Source organism: Hemiscyllium ocellatum, chromosome 12 (assembly GCF_020745735.1).
Source record: "Hemiscyllium ocellatum isolate sHemOce1 chromosome 12, sHemOce1.pat.X.cur, whole genome shotgun sequence".
NCBI lineage: Eukaryota > Metazoa > Chordata > Chondrichthyes > Orectolobiformes > Hemiscylliidae > Hemiscyllium > Hemiscyllium ocellatum.
In genome coordinates, this window is record NC_083412.1 from 73064574 (window position 1) to 73084136 (window position 19563).

A 19563-nucleotide genomic window follows, 5' to 3' on the forward strand; every position below is an offset into this window, starting at 1 on the left:
TAACTTGTGAGTCAGATTTATCAAGCTTCAGTAGTTGATGGTGACTCGAGATATAGCTGCTGGAGAGAGTCAGCAGTAGGTCATGAGAGAACCAGGGTTTGAGGGGGGTGGGGGGGGCGGGGAATGCTATTGAACCTCCCTCACCAATTGCAGATGCATCTGTTACATTGTGGTTGAATACAGTTCTGCTTATTTGCTCACAGGTGAATGGATTATCTGCTTGGTTCCTCTGAAGATGGTTGCAAATGTTTCAATATTTTTGTTTTTGTATTGATTCCCATGTGTGGTCAACCGAGGATCATGGTATTTTGTGGAGCCATCTCTTCAGTTCACTTATTGAATTACCAGCCTTCATCTTTCATGACTGGATGTTGGCAATATAGTGGAGCTTGGATTTGATTTGTTTGTTGGTTGAGATTGCTTCTCTCTGTCCATTGTACTCGGAGAAAGTGAGGATTGCAGATGCTGCAGAGTCCATTGAAATGTATGGAGCTAGATAAAGCACAGCAGGACAGGCAGCATCTGAGAAGCAGGAGAGTCGACGTTTTGGGCTTTAGCCACATTTTTCGACTGCCTTTTGCGTGCTTTGTTTGTGTTTGGCATGCAAATAGTCCTGTGTGGTAGGTACACCAGGTTTTTGTGTGCCTGATGTTGCTTCTGGGATGCCTTCCTGCACTTTTCATTGAACATGCGTTGATCCCCTGGCTTGATGGCAGAATGGAAGATAAGCTGGACCATGAAGTTACCATGACAGCACTGTGTGGTGCTCAGTCCATGTGGAGATAAAATGACATCTTCACATTGAGAATACTCTCCATTGTGTTGTACTACACCACCACCATGCTAAATTGTGTAAATTTTGAACAGATCTGGTAACACAAAACGAGCATCCATTATGCAGAATTGTATTTAACCATAAGATGTGACACCTGTATCTGTAAATGGTGAGGGAAGTTCAGTAGGTTTTCCCTCATGACCTACTGTCCAGCAGCTATATCTTGAGTCATCATCAACTGCTTAATGCCATCATGCTGTAGAACAGAGATCACAACATTGGTTTATAGAAAACCCTGGGATACTTGTTTCAGTACACATGGTTTGGTGTGATAGAGTCCATTGCGTTGTTCTCTGCAATGGAAAAGCAGACAATGGGAAGAATGCAAAGGTTTTGCAAGGTGCATAAACTGATTAACTGAGTTGGGAAGAAGGTGGAAAATAGTGTACAATGTGTGGAAATGTAAACTTACTCATTTTGTAGGAAGACTGGAAGAACAATGCATTTTTCTTAAATGGGGAAACTGATTAAATGTAACAATGGAGATAGATTTCTAGTTTGCATACTATTTCAAATATTGCCCCTTTAAAACCAAAGTTCATGAGATTTTGATGTGCCTGATATCTTTATCTTAACCTCAAATTACACATTAAAGGAAACATTTGTGCCATATTTGTTTTTACAGTTATCAAATAGAACCAGACAGCATTCAGATTTTCTGCAGTCTAATAAAAGTACCACAGATGCTGGAGATCTAAAATAAAAACAGAGCCTGAGAAACCAAGGGACTGAAAGTTAACTCTGTTTCTGTCTGTACAGGTGTTACCAGACCCGAGTTTCTCTGGCACTTTGTTTTTATTTCAGGCTTTCTGCAATTGTCTGATTTGTGTGCATGTTGATTATTATGTATGTGCAGAATGATTTCGTGCATAATTTTAGAATATGATTTATTAAAAACAAAACATGGAGCCAGATTTTCATTTGATTGTCAGCATTAGCTAGTCAGATCAATTTGCTTGATGTGGGAGGCTGCAAGTATAGTTTTCATATTCAATATAGATTATTTAATCTGAGCATTCTAATTCAAAATTCATGTATTTTCAGGGCAGTTGCTCCTACAGATCCAGTAAATACAAATGCACCATTTAGCCTTGTACTTCCCCGTGAACAGAGTAAGTATTGATAATAAATCAAAAGTGCCTTTAGCTGAAACAAAATTGGCCTTTACTTTGTTAACTTTATCATTGTAACTTGGAAATTACATTTAGATTAGACTGTATTAGATATACAAAGCTAAGATAATGTTTGAATTGTCAAATATCTAATTTTTTTTTCATGATGATTATATGAAGAAAAGTATTTTTGTGGTAAATTAACTTGCTGTTGTTTTCAACAGTCTTCTGGTGTTTTTGTTTTTTTATTCATAGTTCCATGTTAGTATTCTGGGTTTAATATTTCCAATTTCCGAAACACTAATGAATTCATAATATACACATTTTAACTTTTACCAGGAAAAGTCTTTGTGACTTATGCTACAGATAATGACAGACATGTTGAAGAGGTGATCAAGTTTGTTGTTTTGTTGACCAGGAATGGATTTGAAACCCAGGTTGGTTGTGCTACTGTCTCCCTCCTTCACTCGGCTCTTGTCCTTGACCTCTGAAGTTTGAAGATTGACAGGATTGTTCTTATAAGCTTGATTTCCAATTATTTCCACTACTTCATACTCTTGTGGAATCATGTAGCCAGTTTGGATTACATGTTTAGAAATTTTATTCCTCAATACATCTCTGTGTTAGAAGCATAATTACAGTTCTGTCTTAAACATTTATAATCTTTATAAAGTCACTATTTAAATATCTGGACAAAATATTTCTGGTTACTGTTGTTACATACCTACTTTACCAAAGTAGGTCTTTGCTGTCATATTGCAACTTCCCTTTTGGATTTAATAAGGAACTTTGTTCCCTTGTGTTTGAAAATTTCATAGATAACTCATACTGTGTTTTAAACTTCCAGGTTAACATTGTTAATATGCAGTCCGTCCAGTGTCAGTGGTCAGAGATTTGTAACTGATTTTTCAAACTAACATAATTGATACCACCCAGTAGCTTTTTTTAACTTGTATAATTGGGTGTCAGACATTCAAATTTAAGATTGCATTTTAAAAAATTAATTTTGGAATCTGCTAAACGTATTGATTGGTAGCAATTTACTTGCATTCTTTTGGATAGATAAAATGCTTTTGTAGAATAAAAACCCACTTTGGAAGTCCTGAAAAGTGGAATCTTAAACTTTGTTTCTACTTATCAGTTTAACATTTCAGTTTAAAATCATAACTAATTTGGAATTGATATTCTTTAACAGAATTAACAATTTCGTAACATTTTCAATTGTAAAATAATTTACCAGGCATACTATGTTTGGAGATATTTACAGCAAAACTTCAAAATAAAGATAATATGGGAATCAGAGTTCTGATTTGATCTTCTCCCCTACCTTAGCAACATACAAGGATAGAACTTCCTTTTGTACTTGATGGAATTGCATATGACTGATGCTGTACCCTATTTCAGCTTTCTCCCCATACTCTTGACCTCCTGTCCCTTCTCCCCAAGAAATATACCCACCTCCTCCTTGAAAATCACTTATGCCCTAGCCTCAGCTGCTTCCAGTAGCAGAGAATTCTATATGCTCACTGCTCTGAGTGAAGAGATTCTCCTCATCCCAGCCCTATAATGGCCTATTCCATATCCTCAGACTGTGACCTTTGGTTCTGGACTTCCTGGTCACCATTCACCGTGTTGAGTCCTGTTAGAAATCCGTAGGTTTCTATAAGAATTCCTCCCTCATTCTTCTACACTCACATGAATACAGTCACTACAAGTCAAGTCTAACTTCATATGTCAGTCCTGCCACCCTAGAAGCAGTCTGGTAAGCCTTTCTTGCACTCCCTCCATTGCCAGAACCTCTTCCTCAGGTAAGGAGACCAAAACTGCACGCACTACTCCAGGAATGGTCTCATCAAGGTGCTACACAATTGCAACAGACGTCCCTGAACCTACAGTCAAATCCTCAGAAAGATGGCTACTCACCACATTGAGAAAGCCATACTCTCTCAGGTGGGTCACCCACGTTTACACATTTACATATCTTGATGGCATCTGTGGTGTTTCATAATATTTGTCACAATACCGCCCCACTATGAACCCATTGGAATTAAGGGAATAATGAAATCTAACCAAGTATAAAGAATCCAGACAATTCACTTTTTTTCCTTAACCTGTCTCTCTGCAGTGCAAGTTAATTTAATTTACTTATGCTTATTGTATTAACAAACATGCAGTTTTTTTAAAATTCAGAAAAACCAAAGTCATACTTCCAAGTACCTTATTATAAGACCATTTGTTTCTTTTCTAGATTGATATATTTGAGCAGAATTTTCGAAGTATAAACAAAATTGATTGGATGGAAAGATATATCAATGATGTAAGTTAGCCTTTTTAAAATTAGACTCCATGTTTGAACAGTATTCATAGTTGCCTGGAAAATAATGAGTCTGCTTTATGAATTGACTGAATTATGCTAAAAAGTTCATAGTATAACAGTAATGCCTTCATTTCTCATACATGTACACAGAAAGGATATCTGATCATCATCGTAATCAGCCCAAAATACTGGGAAGCTGTTAGATCTCAAAACTTTGACATAAAAAATGATGAACATTCTTTGAATACAGTCTTTATCTACAAACAGGTAATTCCATTTATGAGAAATAATTTTAATGCTTTTGAATCACTAAGTTATCCCCAAACCTAATGCACAGAGAATTTGAGCAATTGTATCGAGTTATGGTAACTTATCATGGACATGCCGGTGTTGGACTGGGATGTACAAAGTTAAAAATCACACAACACCAGGTTATAGTCCAACAGGTTTAATTGGAAGCACACTAGCTTTCGGAGCGACGCTCCTTCATCAGGTGGTAGTGGAGGGCTCAATCCTAACACACAGAATTTATAGCAAGAATTTACAGTGTGATGTAACTGAAATTATACATTGAAAAATCGATTGTCTGTTAAGCCTTTCGTCTGTTAGAATACAGTGATAGTTTCACTTCTTTCATGTGTAAATCACAAAACCTTTTTTTAAAAAAGTTGCATTCTCAGATTAGCTGTTAATAATGGTGATAGCTAGACAATATGTTGAAGGTGTTGGCCCCCTGTGTTCTCTGTCTATGCCATGATGTTTAGATTGATTCTAATCTAAAAAGTGAGATAACGGAGTTTTACATAAATGCATGCAGTTTTTGAGCAAAGTACAATGTAACCCCGCAAGTACAAATTCATCCCACAACATATGTGTGTGCATGTGGGTCTTCGTCTGTATGTGTGTCTGTTTGGGTTGGGGGTTGTGAGTGTGAGAAAGTGTGTATGTGTGTACGCGCTCGCGCAGAGTGTCTTAAGTCTGTGAGGGAGTGCATGTGGGAGTGTGTCGGGGGGTGTGTGTCTGTGTGTGTTGCCCAGAGGCATGGTACATTGGGGAAACAGAGCAAAGGCTACGACAACGGATGAATGGGTACCGCACAACAATCAACAGAAAGGAGGGTTCCCTCCCAGTTGTGGAACACTTCAGTGGTCCAGGACATTCAGCCTCGGACCTTCAGGTGACCATCCTTCAAGGTGGACTTTGGGACAGGCAGCAGAGAAAAGTGGCCGAGCAGAGGCTGATAGCTAAGTTCGGTACCCATAGGGAGGGCCTCAACCGGGACCTTGAGTTCATGTCGCATTACAGGTGACCACCATTGCACTATACACACAGACACCCTCTCACACGCACCCCCTCACAGACTTAAGACATTCTGCACTCACTGCATACACACACACTTTCTCCACTCACAACCCCCAACCCAGACAGACAGACAGACAGAGACACATATGCACACGCACACGCACACGCACACACAAAGACCCACATGCACACATATATTTTGTGGGATGAATTTGTACTTGCAGGGTTACATTGTACTTTGCTCAAAAACTGCATGCATTCATATAGAACTCTGAGCTCAAAAGCTGCATGAATTTATGTAAAACTCCATTATCTCACTTTTTAGATTAGAATCAATCTAAACATTACGGCATAGACAGAGAACACAGAGGGCCAACACCTTCAACATATTGTCTAGCTATCGCTATTGTTAACAGCTAACCTGATAATGCAACTTTAAAAAAAATGGTTTTGTGATTTACACATGAAAGAAGTGAAACTATCACTGTATTCTAACAGATGAAAGGCTTAACAGACAATCAATTTTTCAATGTATAATTTCAGTTACATCACACTGTAAATTTTTGCTATAAATTCTGTGTGTTAAGATTGAGCCCTCCACTACCACCTGATGAAGGAGCATCGCTTCGAAAGCTAGTGTGCTTCCAATTAAACATGTTGAACTATAACCTGGTGTTGTGGTCTTTTAACTTTATCATGGACAAGTAGTGCTGTCCACTTTTCTGTTCTAAAAAGCACACGTTTTGTGATCTCATACTATGTCTTTCTCTCTTTTTTAAATCTATGATTAATTTAATCCTGTGTGTTGCTGTCTCTCTGCCAACAGACTCATTTACATGCCTCACTGTAAAGAGATTTCAATCATCTTTTGTTATCCTGATTCTACCTTAGGGATATTAGCTTCTCCAAAGTTGTTTCAGCATTCAGTAAGATATGTCCCTGAAGGCAAAAAAAGGTGCAAAATGTGCCAAAGTCAGTCTTGTGTTTTTGCACTTGTGCTAAAGTTACTAATTACATACATTTTTGTCTCTGGGATCTTGCTGAATACAGTTTGGTCAAGAAATGAAGTCTTGAGAGGGTCTTTCAGTCACTCTTCCAGAAGAACAATCAGATTTCACCCTGATCTCACAGCAAAAGTGTTTCTGAAACAGGAGACTGGAGCTAAGCAGCTTGTTCTGTAGCAGGCTTTCTTAAGTTGAAATCCAAACACAAACTCCATGCCTGCAACCACGGTTCAAACACAAATGGAAGACTGCTGTCCTTTTCATTGACCTTTCCCAGAAAAATCTACACATCTCCTTAATTCTTCAAACTCAGTCCACAAAAATGATTAAATATGAAGTGTCTTCACAACACTAGGGACACTGATCCCTGTTTTGCCATCCTCACCGTAGCCCATCTTCTCAACGTCAACATTTTCTTGGGGCAAATGCAAGCAGACATCAGGAAATAAGTTTGAGACTTTGGGTTTGCTGTAAACAAAATTGAGACAAAACGTTCTAACCTCAATGTTAGGTTGTCTTTAGCTGATGTTGGCTAATTCCTTGGAAAAGAGGATTAACTTCCTTATTGTTTGCCGAATTCTCCCTTAAAATTTAATGAATATTTCTGAGACCTCAAATGAAAAGCTTTCACTCAATCTAGCTTTATTATTTTTCAAATTTAGATATTTTTCTTTCCAAGATATGTGAAACAAACTAAGTGTAACTCTTTATTGCTAATGCTGTGAGGAATATGCATTTCCAAAATGTTTTTAAAAATACAGGTTCTCTGGGCTGTTTCATAAACTTCTACTTGTTGTTTTATTGCAGCTTCAAACCGAATTTATTCAGAATGGCAGCAAGAACTTCAGATTTGTTCCAATTATTTTCCCAGGAGCTAACATGGTATGTATGAAGGAAGTAGGAACTGTACAATTTGGACAGCTTACATCTGAACAGAAGACTGATTAACCTCTTCACGGGGAGATTTACAAATGCTGTTGGGGTGAATTTAGACTAGTTTGACCTGAGGATAGAATCCTGACAATCAATCTTTCAGAGTAGAGAGACTACGAATTAGAAGTGAAAATGCAAGTGAGTCTGGAAAGTTTCGGTTAAGAAAGAAGTGAGTTGAGTGTATTTAGTTTGAATCGAAAATATTTTAGTGCAAGGAGCCTGAAGAATAAAGTAGATGAGCTAAAGGGAATGTTTCAAGATTGATCTAGGAACTAATCATAGCAATGAGGAGTGATTGTCAAATGAGGCCTTATGGTTAGAAGTAAAGAACACAAAAGGGAATATCTACTGTCAGGTGTGTACTATAGGCCCCCAAAGAGTCAGGGAAAGACAAGAAATGCACGAATTGTAGGGATTTTTCCCAAATATTGACTTGGATGATTTATTATGCAAGGAGAGAGGGAACAAAACTTGTAAATTGCATTCAGTGAAACCTTTTAGCCAAGAGGCAGAAAGCCCAATGAGGGAGGGACTATTCTGGACCCAATATTCAGAAATGAGCTCAGGCAAGTGAAAGGCACATCAAAAACAAGATTGAGATTGTGACCATAACTCGGTTAGATCTGGATGTAGGTTTGCTCACTGAGCTGGAAGGTTCGGTTTCAGACATTTCATCACCCTACTAGGTAACATCAGTGAGCATCCGGATGAAGCACTGGTGGTATGGCCCACTCTGTATATGTGTTTCGATTTCCTTGAGTTGGTGATGTCATTTCCTGTTGTTTTTCTCCGGGGGTGGTAAATGAGATCCAAGTCAATGTGTTTGTTGATAGAATTCTGGTTGGTATGCCATGCTTCCAGCTCAGCGAGCAAACCTACATGCAAACCCTCAACCTGAGCTACAGAACTTCTTAAAACTTGCTAACTTGGTTGATCTAGAATGGTTATGGAGATGGATAAGGATGGGTCAGGAATAAACATTCTAATCTGGGCAAAGGTGCATTTAGTAAGGCAGCCTATGATTTGGCCCAAGTGGATTGGGAGGAACAGCTACTTGAAGATAAAACTGTCACAATAGTGTGAGGCATTCAAGGAGGACATGGTGAGAGTACAAGGTTGTTTTCTATCTATACAGCATAAAAACAAAGGGTGGGACCAAGACTGAAGAAGCCTGAATGTCAAGTACATAAGGTGCATAAAAGTTTGAATTAAGAAAAAGGAACTTAAAGACTATATCAAAAGCTCAATGCAGTAGCAATCCTAGTGAAATATAAAAAGTGCATATGGGATCTTGAAAGGAAAATAGGAAAGCAAACAGTGCATGAGAAAGCATTGGCAGATAGAATAAAAGGCAACATTAGGGGTTTTTTCCCAATAGAAAACAACAGAATAGCTAGGGAAAGAGTAGGCCCCATAGAGGTAATTGGTATGTCAGCACAATCCTCAGTGAATATTTTATTGGTCTTTATACTGGAAAAGGACAATGCAGGTATAGGCATCAAGGGTGGCGGACTTTGAAATTTTGGAAGAAATTGAGAGAAGGAAGGTACTGAAGAGTTTAAAAGCCTTAAAAATGGATAATTTTGTAGAACCAGATGAGATTTTTCCAGGACTGTTGAGGGAGGCAAAGGAAGAGATATCAGGGCATAAGCAGTACTTTTTATGTCATCTCTGTCCATAGTTGAGGTCTGAGAGGTTCAAAGGATTGCTAATCTTGTCTCGTTAGTTCAAAACAAAAGGAGGAACTGAAAGGCCAGGAAATTACTGCCCTTTCTTACCTCAGTGGGGAAATTATTAAAAATTGTGGGAGACAGAATGCATTGGAAAGATATTGATTAATCAGAAATAATTATGTCGAAGGAAGGTAATGTTTGACGAATTTGATAATTTTTTTTGAGGTGATAATCAGGAGTGTTGATGAGGGTAATGCATTTGACATTTGATGCATTTTGGGAAGTGCACCATTTCCATTTCCAAGCAAAATCACATGTCTGTCTGCTCTTGAAGGCTATTGAATTGGCAAAGATGGTTCATTAAAAGGTATTGCTAAGGGGTTGTAATGATTGGCTTCCAGTATTCTCAATTACTTGCATTTGTCAGGCATTACCCAGTCACTGCAACATTTTGCCATTGACCTAAGTTTTGCTAAAGCTCCATGATCAAATGCCTTTGTCAAGGATAGCCATTCTCCTCCCTGCTTCAGCATTCATCTCACAATTGTGATTTAATCAAAGTTTTGATGTAATCAGGAACTGAGCAGCAATAGCAAACAGGTTATTGACAATAGATGCTGCTAATTAGCAGCATTGATTACATTTTCCATCTTTGTTTTGCTGATTTGATAAGGTTAATAAGGTGATAATTGTTGAAAGTTGTTATACAGCCATTAATATTGACACTTCCACACTCAAAGTGAAATAGAGACTATATAACTGCAAAATAATGTCAAAAATAAAGTTTTTTTCCAGAACTTAGTTCTAACTGCAGTGGGTTTGAGTAAGCATTTAAATAATTACAGGCAGAAATACAAGTGTATTTCTGCTTTATTAACTCCTTATCACTTTTTACAAATTTGGTAATTTAGATGCTTAACCATTTATCCAATATAAGCTTCTGTTTGCTGTGATTGAGCATATGGATGTTTGACGGAGCAGCTTTAATTAGGGGTCAAAGATTATAAATGGAGAAGGAAAGTGAAATCCGAGTAGAGAACAAGGTGCCTGAAATTATTGCAATGAGTGCAGAGGGAGGAATAGTGAATTAGATTTTAAAGGAGATCTGAGTAAGAGAATGTTAGAAGAGAAACAGATGTGAGAGGAGTAGTGGGACGAATTGAGGCCTTGGGAGTCAGCATCCTAATGTCACAAAGTGGTTGGCCAGAGCAGGTAGGAGCAAGGAGCTTGGTGAAAAAGCATTATTGGCCTAGTGGACCAGTAATCCAGAACCTCTAGATAATGCTCTGAGGAGAGGGATTCAAATCCACCATGGCACATGAAGAAATTTGCAAAGAACAAAAAAACTTTACAGCCCTTCAGCCCTCCAAGCCTGAGCCGATCCAAATCTGTCTAAACCTGTTGCCCAATTCCTAAGCCCTATATCCCTCTGCTCCCCACCTATTCATGCATCTGTCCAGATGCATCTTAAATGAATCTACCGTGCCTGCGTCTACCACCTCTGCTGGCAATGCGTTCCAGATGCCCACCACCCTTTGTGTGAAGTACTTGCCGCATGTATCCCCCTTAAACTTTCCACCTCTCACCTTGAAAGTGTGACCTCTCGTTATTGAATCCTTCACCCTGGGAAAAAGCTTGTCTCTATCCACCCTGTCTATACCCTTTAAAATTTTGTAAACCTCAATCAGGTCCCCCCTCAATCTCCTTTTCTCTAATGGAAACAAACCTAACCTACTCAACCTCTCTTCATAGCTAGCACCTTCCATACCAGGCAACATCCTCATACTCTGCACCCTCTCCAAAGCGTCCACATCCTTTTGGTAATGTGGCAACCAGAACGGGACACAGAATTCTAAACGCGGGCGAACCAATGTTTTGTACTATTTTAACATGACTTGCCAGCTCTTATACTCAATAAAAATCTGGCAAAGTTAACTTAATGCTGACTATCTAACCATTACTGATTATCATAAAACCTATCGGGCTCATTCATCTCCATTAGGAAGGAAATCTGCCATCTTTACCTGATCTGGCTAACATATAACTTCAGACTCTCAGCAATGTGGTTGATTCTTAACTGCCTTGTAGATGATAAATGCTGACCTCACAGTGATGCCCACATCCCAGGAATGATTTTTAAAAAATAATGGAATGGTCAACAATAAGCAATATTTTAGTCAAAGCCAGGGTGTCATTTCAGTCATTCAGAACTCCTCCAGCGGAATAATCTCTCTTAGAGCCTCAAATGTCCTATCTATTTTTAATTTAGAGCATGTACCCATTGATCTAAATGATTATGTTTAATTCTTTTGAACTCAACACAAGTCTGACCTGTTTCCTTCTTTGTGGTTCTGAACCGCTGTCAATATGCTTCTGGTACCAATTCATAAGCAGTTAAAATCGCCTGTTTAAGCTCTTCATAATCACTTGACCCCTCATCTGACAGTGTGGCACTAGCTCTGTCTACCAGTATAGTTGGACTAGCATTACCCAAAAATCTTCAGACCACTCCATCTGCCTAGCCAATTTTTCAAAAGAAATAAAGAAGGCTTCAACATATTTCTCATAATATATATCACTACCTTCTCTTCTAATCTCCATCCTGTTAACTTGACTTTGCTGACTAGGTTGCAACTTCACAAGTTCAAATTTTCTCTCCCTTTTCTTCTCTCTCTCTTTGCTCAGCAAAGAACCTTCTCTCTGTCTCTTTTTCCTCTCTCCCTGTTTATCTTCTAACTTCATTTTCTTCAATTGCAATTTAAGTTTTTCTACCTCTACTGCACTTGGCTCTTTCTCTGATACACCTCAATGTTTGACTCGTTCTCTTACAATTTCAGCTTTACTTTTGTCCTTGGTTAAAACCAAATCTAATTTCTTTGCTAATTCTAAAAGTATGGCCTTTTTCTTTTTTTCTAGACTTCCTTGGCAAATTTGAGAATCATCTTCAAATCCTCTTCAGTAATTTTAAGAGTTCTTTCTCTCACTTTTAATTTAATCAGCCACAAGTCACCAAAAGTAAAGATCTAGGACACTAACCTGCAGGTGTTTCAATCTGCTGGGAATTTTAGTTCTCCCAGTTCTACTCCAATCTGTCTAAACCAGTTCAAATCCTGGATGAGTCCCCAATCTGTTACAACACGGAGTAAACTCACAGCTTAATTTAATACTAGCGACACAGAGAAGATTTATTCCATGCAGTAATCTGTAAAAATTCAAATCGGCCAAGGACTAGTTAAAGTAAAAATTAACAACTTAAAGTATAACTGAATAATTAACTAACAATGATTTACAACTTCTTCCTCTAACCTATTTTTTACCTTGCCTTCTGTAAGTCTAGTCTAATAAAACACTCAATTGCGATTTACAAAACAAAACTTCTCACCTCAAAACCAAGTAGCTTTCGTTTTCTGACTTTTGGCCTTCTTTTTTCCTCCATGGGGATTCTGCTTCCCAGGTTACTGATCAATAAAGGTACTTTTAAGAGAGCTATTTTTCAGGCAGTTTTTTTTACATGCGGGTGGCTTAGTAGTTCTCTCAACTGTTCAATTTTCCCCTGTCTTATACTCCCAAAGCATCAGATTGTGTCATTGGCTTTTAAGATTGTCAATATACTGAATTCAAACTGGATTGGAGTTTGGTATTTTTCGGGGTATAATTTAAACTGATTGGCCTAATTCATATCTGTTTTGTCATTTTCAGGCAATCAGCTAATTTAGCTTTCAACCAAGTGTTACACTGTTACCTTATTGAGAACACTTGGGTAGCTCTATCAGCTTTTAACTTTCTTACACGTACGGTACACCCACATCTTCATAACACTGTGTAGGGCCATCCTTGAGTAAATTGTCTTTCTGGAGGGAAATGTGGAAAATCCAATGATTGTTGAGTTGTGGGATGATTCAGAAGCAGCCGTGGGTGCACTAATTAAAATATAGAAGTCTAATGAGAATAACCCCAAACTGGTACTTTACTGGATGGGTAGTTGTATTGTTTCTCAAAAGGAAGCAGTCTCAAATGGGTAGATTAACTTTTTTGGAGAATGCTGACAAAACAGAGAAACAGGTAGATTGTAGGTTTATTGAAGACCAGTCTACTCCTGGGAAGGTAGAAGTCTTTTTCATGACTGGGTTGTGTGATAAGAATCCAAGAAATAAAGGGTGAACAGAAAGGATGATTGGTTAAAAAGAAAGAAGACAGGAGATCTCAAGAAGAGAAAAAAAATGAAAGAGAACTAAATGGAATGTGCCTAAATGGAAACCAAAATACACATAAAAATGGACATGGAATTGGAGTTACATAGATATTGTAAATATTGGACTAGACATATCCTGGCTCTAAATGGCGAAGGGAAATTTAGGGAGAGGGATGAAAATGTATGTTGGATGAAATTGAATTGAGAACAGCTTAAAATAAACGTGCATTGATTAAACAAATGTATGGGTTTAGGAACAATTGTGTAGAGGCTGTCTATAAATAAGGTTGCAGCTGGAGAACCAAAGAGTGTTGATTGTAGGCTAAGAGGTTAATCCTGTTGTCTGATACTGTATTTATTAATGTACTAATACTCAAATTAATAAATAGATGAACTTGCATTCAATATCTGTTCAATTTCAGTAAAATGTAGGCATACCGTCCTGCGTAAAACCCTGATAAATCTTGTTGAACTAATTGGGACCAGTCCAGAGTACATTGCTTTTCTAAATTATATTAAAAACTGCATTGAAGTATTGAGATTTAATTATGAGAGCTGAATAAATTATAATCAGTGATTCATTCTAGTTGTAATAAACAGTATGGTCACTTTATTAACAGCATGACAGCTGGCACTTTGAACAGATTGCAGATGCTGACTTTTTAAATTAAAAATGGGTTTTTATTTGTTCAGAATCATGTTCCTTCATGGCTACAAAATACACACGTCTACCGTTGGCCAGTGCAAACCCAGGATATTCTCCGACGACTGATGCGCCTGGAAAAATATAATCCTCCTCCAGTTGGTGAACTTCCGACTATCATTCAGAAATCCATATAATCTCAGCTTGATCCTGCTGTAGTAATATCATAAAACAAACTTTTGCTAATTACATGGCATTTTTTTTGTGGCTAAGAATAACCAATTTTCAGACCTACATGGAAATTCATTTCTTCAAAATATTTCAAACGTGTTGAACTCAGCCAAAAAGCAATAACTTTGTATCATTGAAAAATGATAAAATTGTGGCCACAACACATGATGTTTATTCCAAGATTTGCTTCAGCTTGGTGTAGATCAAGTGCATTTGTTGTAAACATGACTTACTTGCTAAATGAGATGTAACATTAGCATTTCTGAAACATTAAGCTGACATCTTACTTCAGAGCTCAATTTTCATGGCGTTTCTCTCTAGTCATGTTTACTGATGCTACCAGTGATCTGACACTAATGATGAGGATTAAATAGCTGAAGTGATCATGATGAGAGACAGCAAAATATTCACATTAAAATATATGTCTTCATACATACATCAAAGGTGCACAAGTGCAAGAAACAATTGGGTAAATATTTGACGTGAACCTTTACTATGAAGAGGTTAGAATATAAAAGTAAGGAAGTATCAGTGCAATTCTCTAAAAGACCTTTGTGAGGCCATATCTGGCATAATGTGCGTAGTTCTGGTCTGTTTGCCAAATGAAAGATGAACTTGCCTCAGAGAGGAGTGTCATAAGGTTCACTGAGCTGTATTCCAGGTTGTCCTGTGAAGATAGATTAAGTGCTGGAAAGTTTGTTTTTGTGGCTGGAGAAGCTAGAATCAAAAGATTCTTTACTCAGTTGTGAATGTTAGGAATTATTTTACACTTGAGGACACTGAATGCTCAGTAATTGAGTATGTTTATGATTAATGTTAATAGATTTTTTTTGGATCTTGAGGGAATTAATACGGGGATAGTTAGGATAGGCAATCTGAGGTATGAGATCACCCATGATCTTTTGACTAGTGGAGTAGGCTGATGATGCTCAGTGACCTATCTCTATTCTTTATGTTCTCAAGTAGGTTCAAACAGCTTGTTGAACAGCCAAGTTTGCCCAAATAAATGAAAGTTTAATACAGGACAAACAGTGCCTGTATTAATATCCATGGAATGCAAAGTGGATAACAGTTGTTGGCAGGTATTAACAGCTGGCTGTATATCAAACCATAAATGTCATGGGAATTGTAATTTCTTATGGTAATGATGTGAACTGCTGTGATTTTGTTTCAGCTTTTGTCAAACCTAATAGAACAGGATATTACACTGAAAGCCATAAATCTACTTAAAAACACATCTGCAGATAAAACCACAAAAGAGTATCTATGCAAAAAAACTGAAAACCACCAAAGAATTTGAGATGTAAATTTAACAGTTCTCACAGTAAACATTTATATTAGAAACTTCTCTTATCTACATTTAGAAACCATCTAAAATAAATCATTTTCAAAGCAAAGTAACCTTCCTCTATTTTTCCAGCCTATTTACACATTAATTTTATATTTTCTGTTCACATTCTAACCATCTTTTATTTCCTTCATGGCAAACGCGCACATAGTATTAAAAATAGCAAGTGAGATATTAGCCCTATATACGTATGTAAAAATATGCAATAATTTGCAGTAGCAGTATGTGTAACAGTACCAGCCAGTACTTAAACTTACCTCTATAGCCTTCAGCTAAAAAACATCGCAGCAAGACGGCATGGTATCTAGGACCTGAATGAACAAGGAAAACAACAGGGTAACTTTACAGATTGGGAAATAAGAACTGAGAGAGATGGTATAAAATTTGAATTTAGTGCCATATATGCTTATAATAAATATGCATGAGTAGGAAGGTTCATTTGCAATCATTAACACTGAAAACAGAATGATGCACAGTGTATGTAATAACTTGCAAATTGGTACAAGCAAGGTTGTACCAATTACTGGCAAGTCTCACTCTTGCACCGGTCACAACAATGTTAAAATTTAATCTAGATGATATGGCTAATCATATAGGCCTTATACTGTATTAGGTTTAGATTAGATTAGATTCCTACAGTGTGGAAACGGGTCCTTTGGCCCAACAAGTCCACACTGACCCTCCGGAAGAGTACCCCATCCAAACTCAACTCCCTCTGACTAATGCACCTAACACTATGGACAGTTTAGCATAGCCAATTCACCTAACCTGCACATCTTTGGATTGTGGGAGGAAACCCATGCAGACATGGGGAGAACAAGCAAACTCCACGCAGATAGTTGCCTGAAGCTGGAATTGAACCTGGGTCCCTGGCACAGTGAGGCAGCACTGCTAACCACTGAGCCACAATGCCACCCATAGTATTATGAATGTTAGCCATTTTTATTTGTTAACAAAAGGACAGCTAGTTTATTACATATAAAACTTAGCAAAGATACAACAATATAGGGGAGTATAATCTGCATTCTAACATCTCAAAATTAACATGAGGTGATCATTGGTCATAGGCAATCTTTTCTTGAACACCCTCTAGAGCACATCAATAACTGGAATTGAGATCAATCCCATAGATTTCTCTGAATTCCTTTCCAGATGCTGCTGACATTGGGTCAGCAGATCTTATTAAAGCTTCACAAGGGATTATGTTGCCTCACTTTTGATGACCTGCCCTTGAAATTTCACCTCCAAAATGTGACCAAGTCTTGGACTATCCTACTGACTGCTTACAGGCTGCTGGTTCACCTTCCCTTTTCTGTGTCTATACCCCCTGAATTCTGGAAACTATGCTCCAGCACTTACTCATGTATATCTCCAGCTTCACACAAAGTTAGTGTTGCCCAGGTTTTTTTTTTCTGAATTCTAATTTTGCTCAGTTGGTTAAGAAAACATTGCTTGTTTATTTCCTTCATGTCACGGACTATTATTGATGCACACCATCCTCCAATTTCCACAGATTTTTGAAAAAATTTAACTCTAACCCTTAGCTGTGTGCACTGATTCCTAAGATATTTTCATGAATTATGAGTTTGTACCGCTATTCAACTGCTCTCGACTTCCAATTCTGCCTTAACTATACATAGAATTTCTAGTGTGGAAGCAGGCCATTTTAAGTGCACACTGACCCCTCCAGAGAGCATCCCACCCAGAACCAATCCCTTACCTCTCCCTGTAACTCTACATTTCCCCTGGCCTATCCACCTAACCTGCATATTAGATTAGATTACTTACAGTGTGGAAACAGGCCCTTCGGCCCAACAAGTCCACACCGACCCACCGAAGCGCAACCCACCCATACCCCTACATTTACCCCTTACCTAACACTACGGGCAATTTAGCGTGGCCAATTCACCTGACCCGCACATCTTTGGACTGTGGGAGGAAACCGGAGCACCCGGAGGAAACCCACGCAGACACGGGAGAACGTGCAAACTCCACACAGTCAGTCGCCTGAGTCGGGAATTGAACCCGGGTCTCAGGTGCTGTGAGACAGCAGTGCTAACCACTGTGCCACCGTGAATTCTGATTATACAGAGCCTGTGGCCCCAGTATGCTGTTTTGGCAGTGTATTTCCATATGCTCACTGTATGCTCATTGCATTTAATAAATAGAATTAACATTCTGTGGTGAGTTTAATGACAAGAGAAGCACATTCCTTTTCAAACCCATATGGGTGGCTAGGGGCTAATTCTGTTCTTTGCAAACCTATAGCTAACTTGTAGCACCTTTTGGACATTCATTTTTAATTGCATTATGACATTGCTGTACTGTTTATCCATAAATAACAAATACCACTAGATGTAGCTTTGACAGCAATTTCTATACACTTTACAATAAATGTTATGTTACAAATGTAAGCCCATTTCCTCCTCTACATTAGTCTCAAGCTTTTCTCTTCAAAGGTTCTTTACTCTTTTATGAATTACAACTTGCGGCCAGCCGACCCAATGCTTTTATCCAGATCATGTGATCCTGGATGAACCTGCAAGGACAAAGGCAGCAAACACAGGGGAACATTACAACCTGCAAAGTTGTCACCAAACCACATACCACCTTGGATCCATATAACTATCACACCTTCGCTGTCACTACATCAAAATCCCTTTTCAACTGTCCTGTGGGTGTGTTTGCATATTGACTGCAGTAGTTCAAGAACATGGCTCATAATCTTTCCTGAAAGCAATTAGACACAGACAATAAATGTTTGCCCAGCCAGTGGCACTCACATAGAAATTCCTGTACAGGACTACAAAGGCTTTTTAATGAATCCAGGCTACAAATTCTATTAGTCCAGATGGCAGAGAATTTGGTACCTGCTCCTTCTTAACCGATACAACTGGTCTGAATGGACAATTTATGCCTTTATTGCAGTACTGTGCTGAGCTATGAAGACCAGGATGATCGTTAAGCCAAGCTGGATTTGGGATTTAGTTGGCTGATATATACCTTGGATAGCAATAGGGAAGCAATTTACCCTCTATTCTGTGGCTTTCAAGAAAGGGTGGAATCTGATCAGAGTTACATCTCGGTTTATTCAATATCTGCTTGAAGGAAAGTAATATTTAACTGTTGCATAATAACAGGCCTGATCTGATGTCTTATTGAATAATTCACTCTTGGGTCTGAATTCACACAAGACAAATAACCACATGGTCTGCTAACAGTTGTGGAACTATGAAACAAAAAAAACCAGAAATCATTGGAAACGTTCAACAGGTTTGGCAGCATCTGTGGAGAAAATTTGGTTAATATTTCAAGTCCAGTGTCCCTTGCTCAGAACCTTAGTTGCTGCCGGACTTCCTGAACTATTCCAGCAATTTCTGCTTGAGTTTCTGGCTTTGAGCATCTGCAGATCTTTCAGTTTTTAGTAGTGGAGCTATTCTGCCCCGCATAAGTCATTACATTCACAACCCCACTTCTGTTGTTTGACTGTTGTGATGGGCATGATATCTCATTTTCATGTAATTGATGCAGAGCAGTTATACAAAATTCTATGCCAAAAGTGTTGCTTTGTCCCCCATTTTGCTTTAAATATGCAGCATATCAACTGGTGCTGTATTTGTGGGAGCTTTTTTTGTTTTAACTATCCATGATTGATTGAAGTGTTATTTTGGTGTTGTAGGACACCACATATGGTGGTATAGAGTATTCTCACTGCTGAGTGGAGTCCACAAATCAGGACAAACCATTCACTGCCTTCAAAGCTCACCTGACAATAACTTTAAAGAAGTATGACCTAAACTCTGAAAGCATATTTTCTATATAATATCTGACCTACAATTAATGCTTAGCCTGCGTAGGTGACAATGAAGGGGATACATAGCTTTTGCAAATAGAAGTAATTTGGTAAATATCTGTCAACAACAATTTTGAATGTTTTCATAAACTTTGTTTAATCCAGGATTTAATGGAATTG

General features: G+C 38.1%; 1 protein-coding gene across 1 annotated transcript in view; it reads left to right on the forward strand.

The window, feature by feature from the left end:
- traf3ip2l (TRAF3 interacting protein 2-like) overlaps positions 1-15568 on the forward strand; it is a 62392-nt gene extending 46824 nt beyond the window's left edge. The window contains exons 4-9 of the mRNA XM_060833710.1: positions 1880-1947; positions 2287-2384; positions 4196-4264; positions 4415-4531; positions 7378-7452; positions 14062-15568. Of these exons, the coding sequence (XP_060689693.1) occupies positions 1880-1947; positions 2287-2384; positions 4196-4264; positions 4415-4531; positions 7378-7452; positions 14062-14208 (574 nt within the window). The 3' untranslated portion in view covers positions 14209-15568. The remainder of the gene's footprint in view (positions 1-1879; positions 1948-2286; positions 2385-4195; positions 4265-4414; positions 4532-7377; positions 7453-14061) is intronic.
- The last annotated feature ends 3995 nt before the right edge of the window (positions 15569-19563 follow it).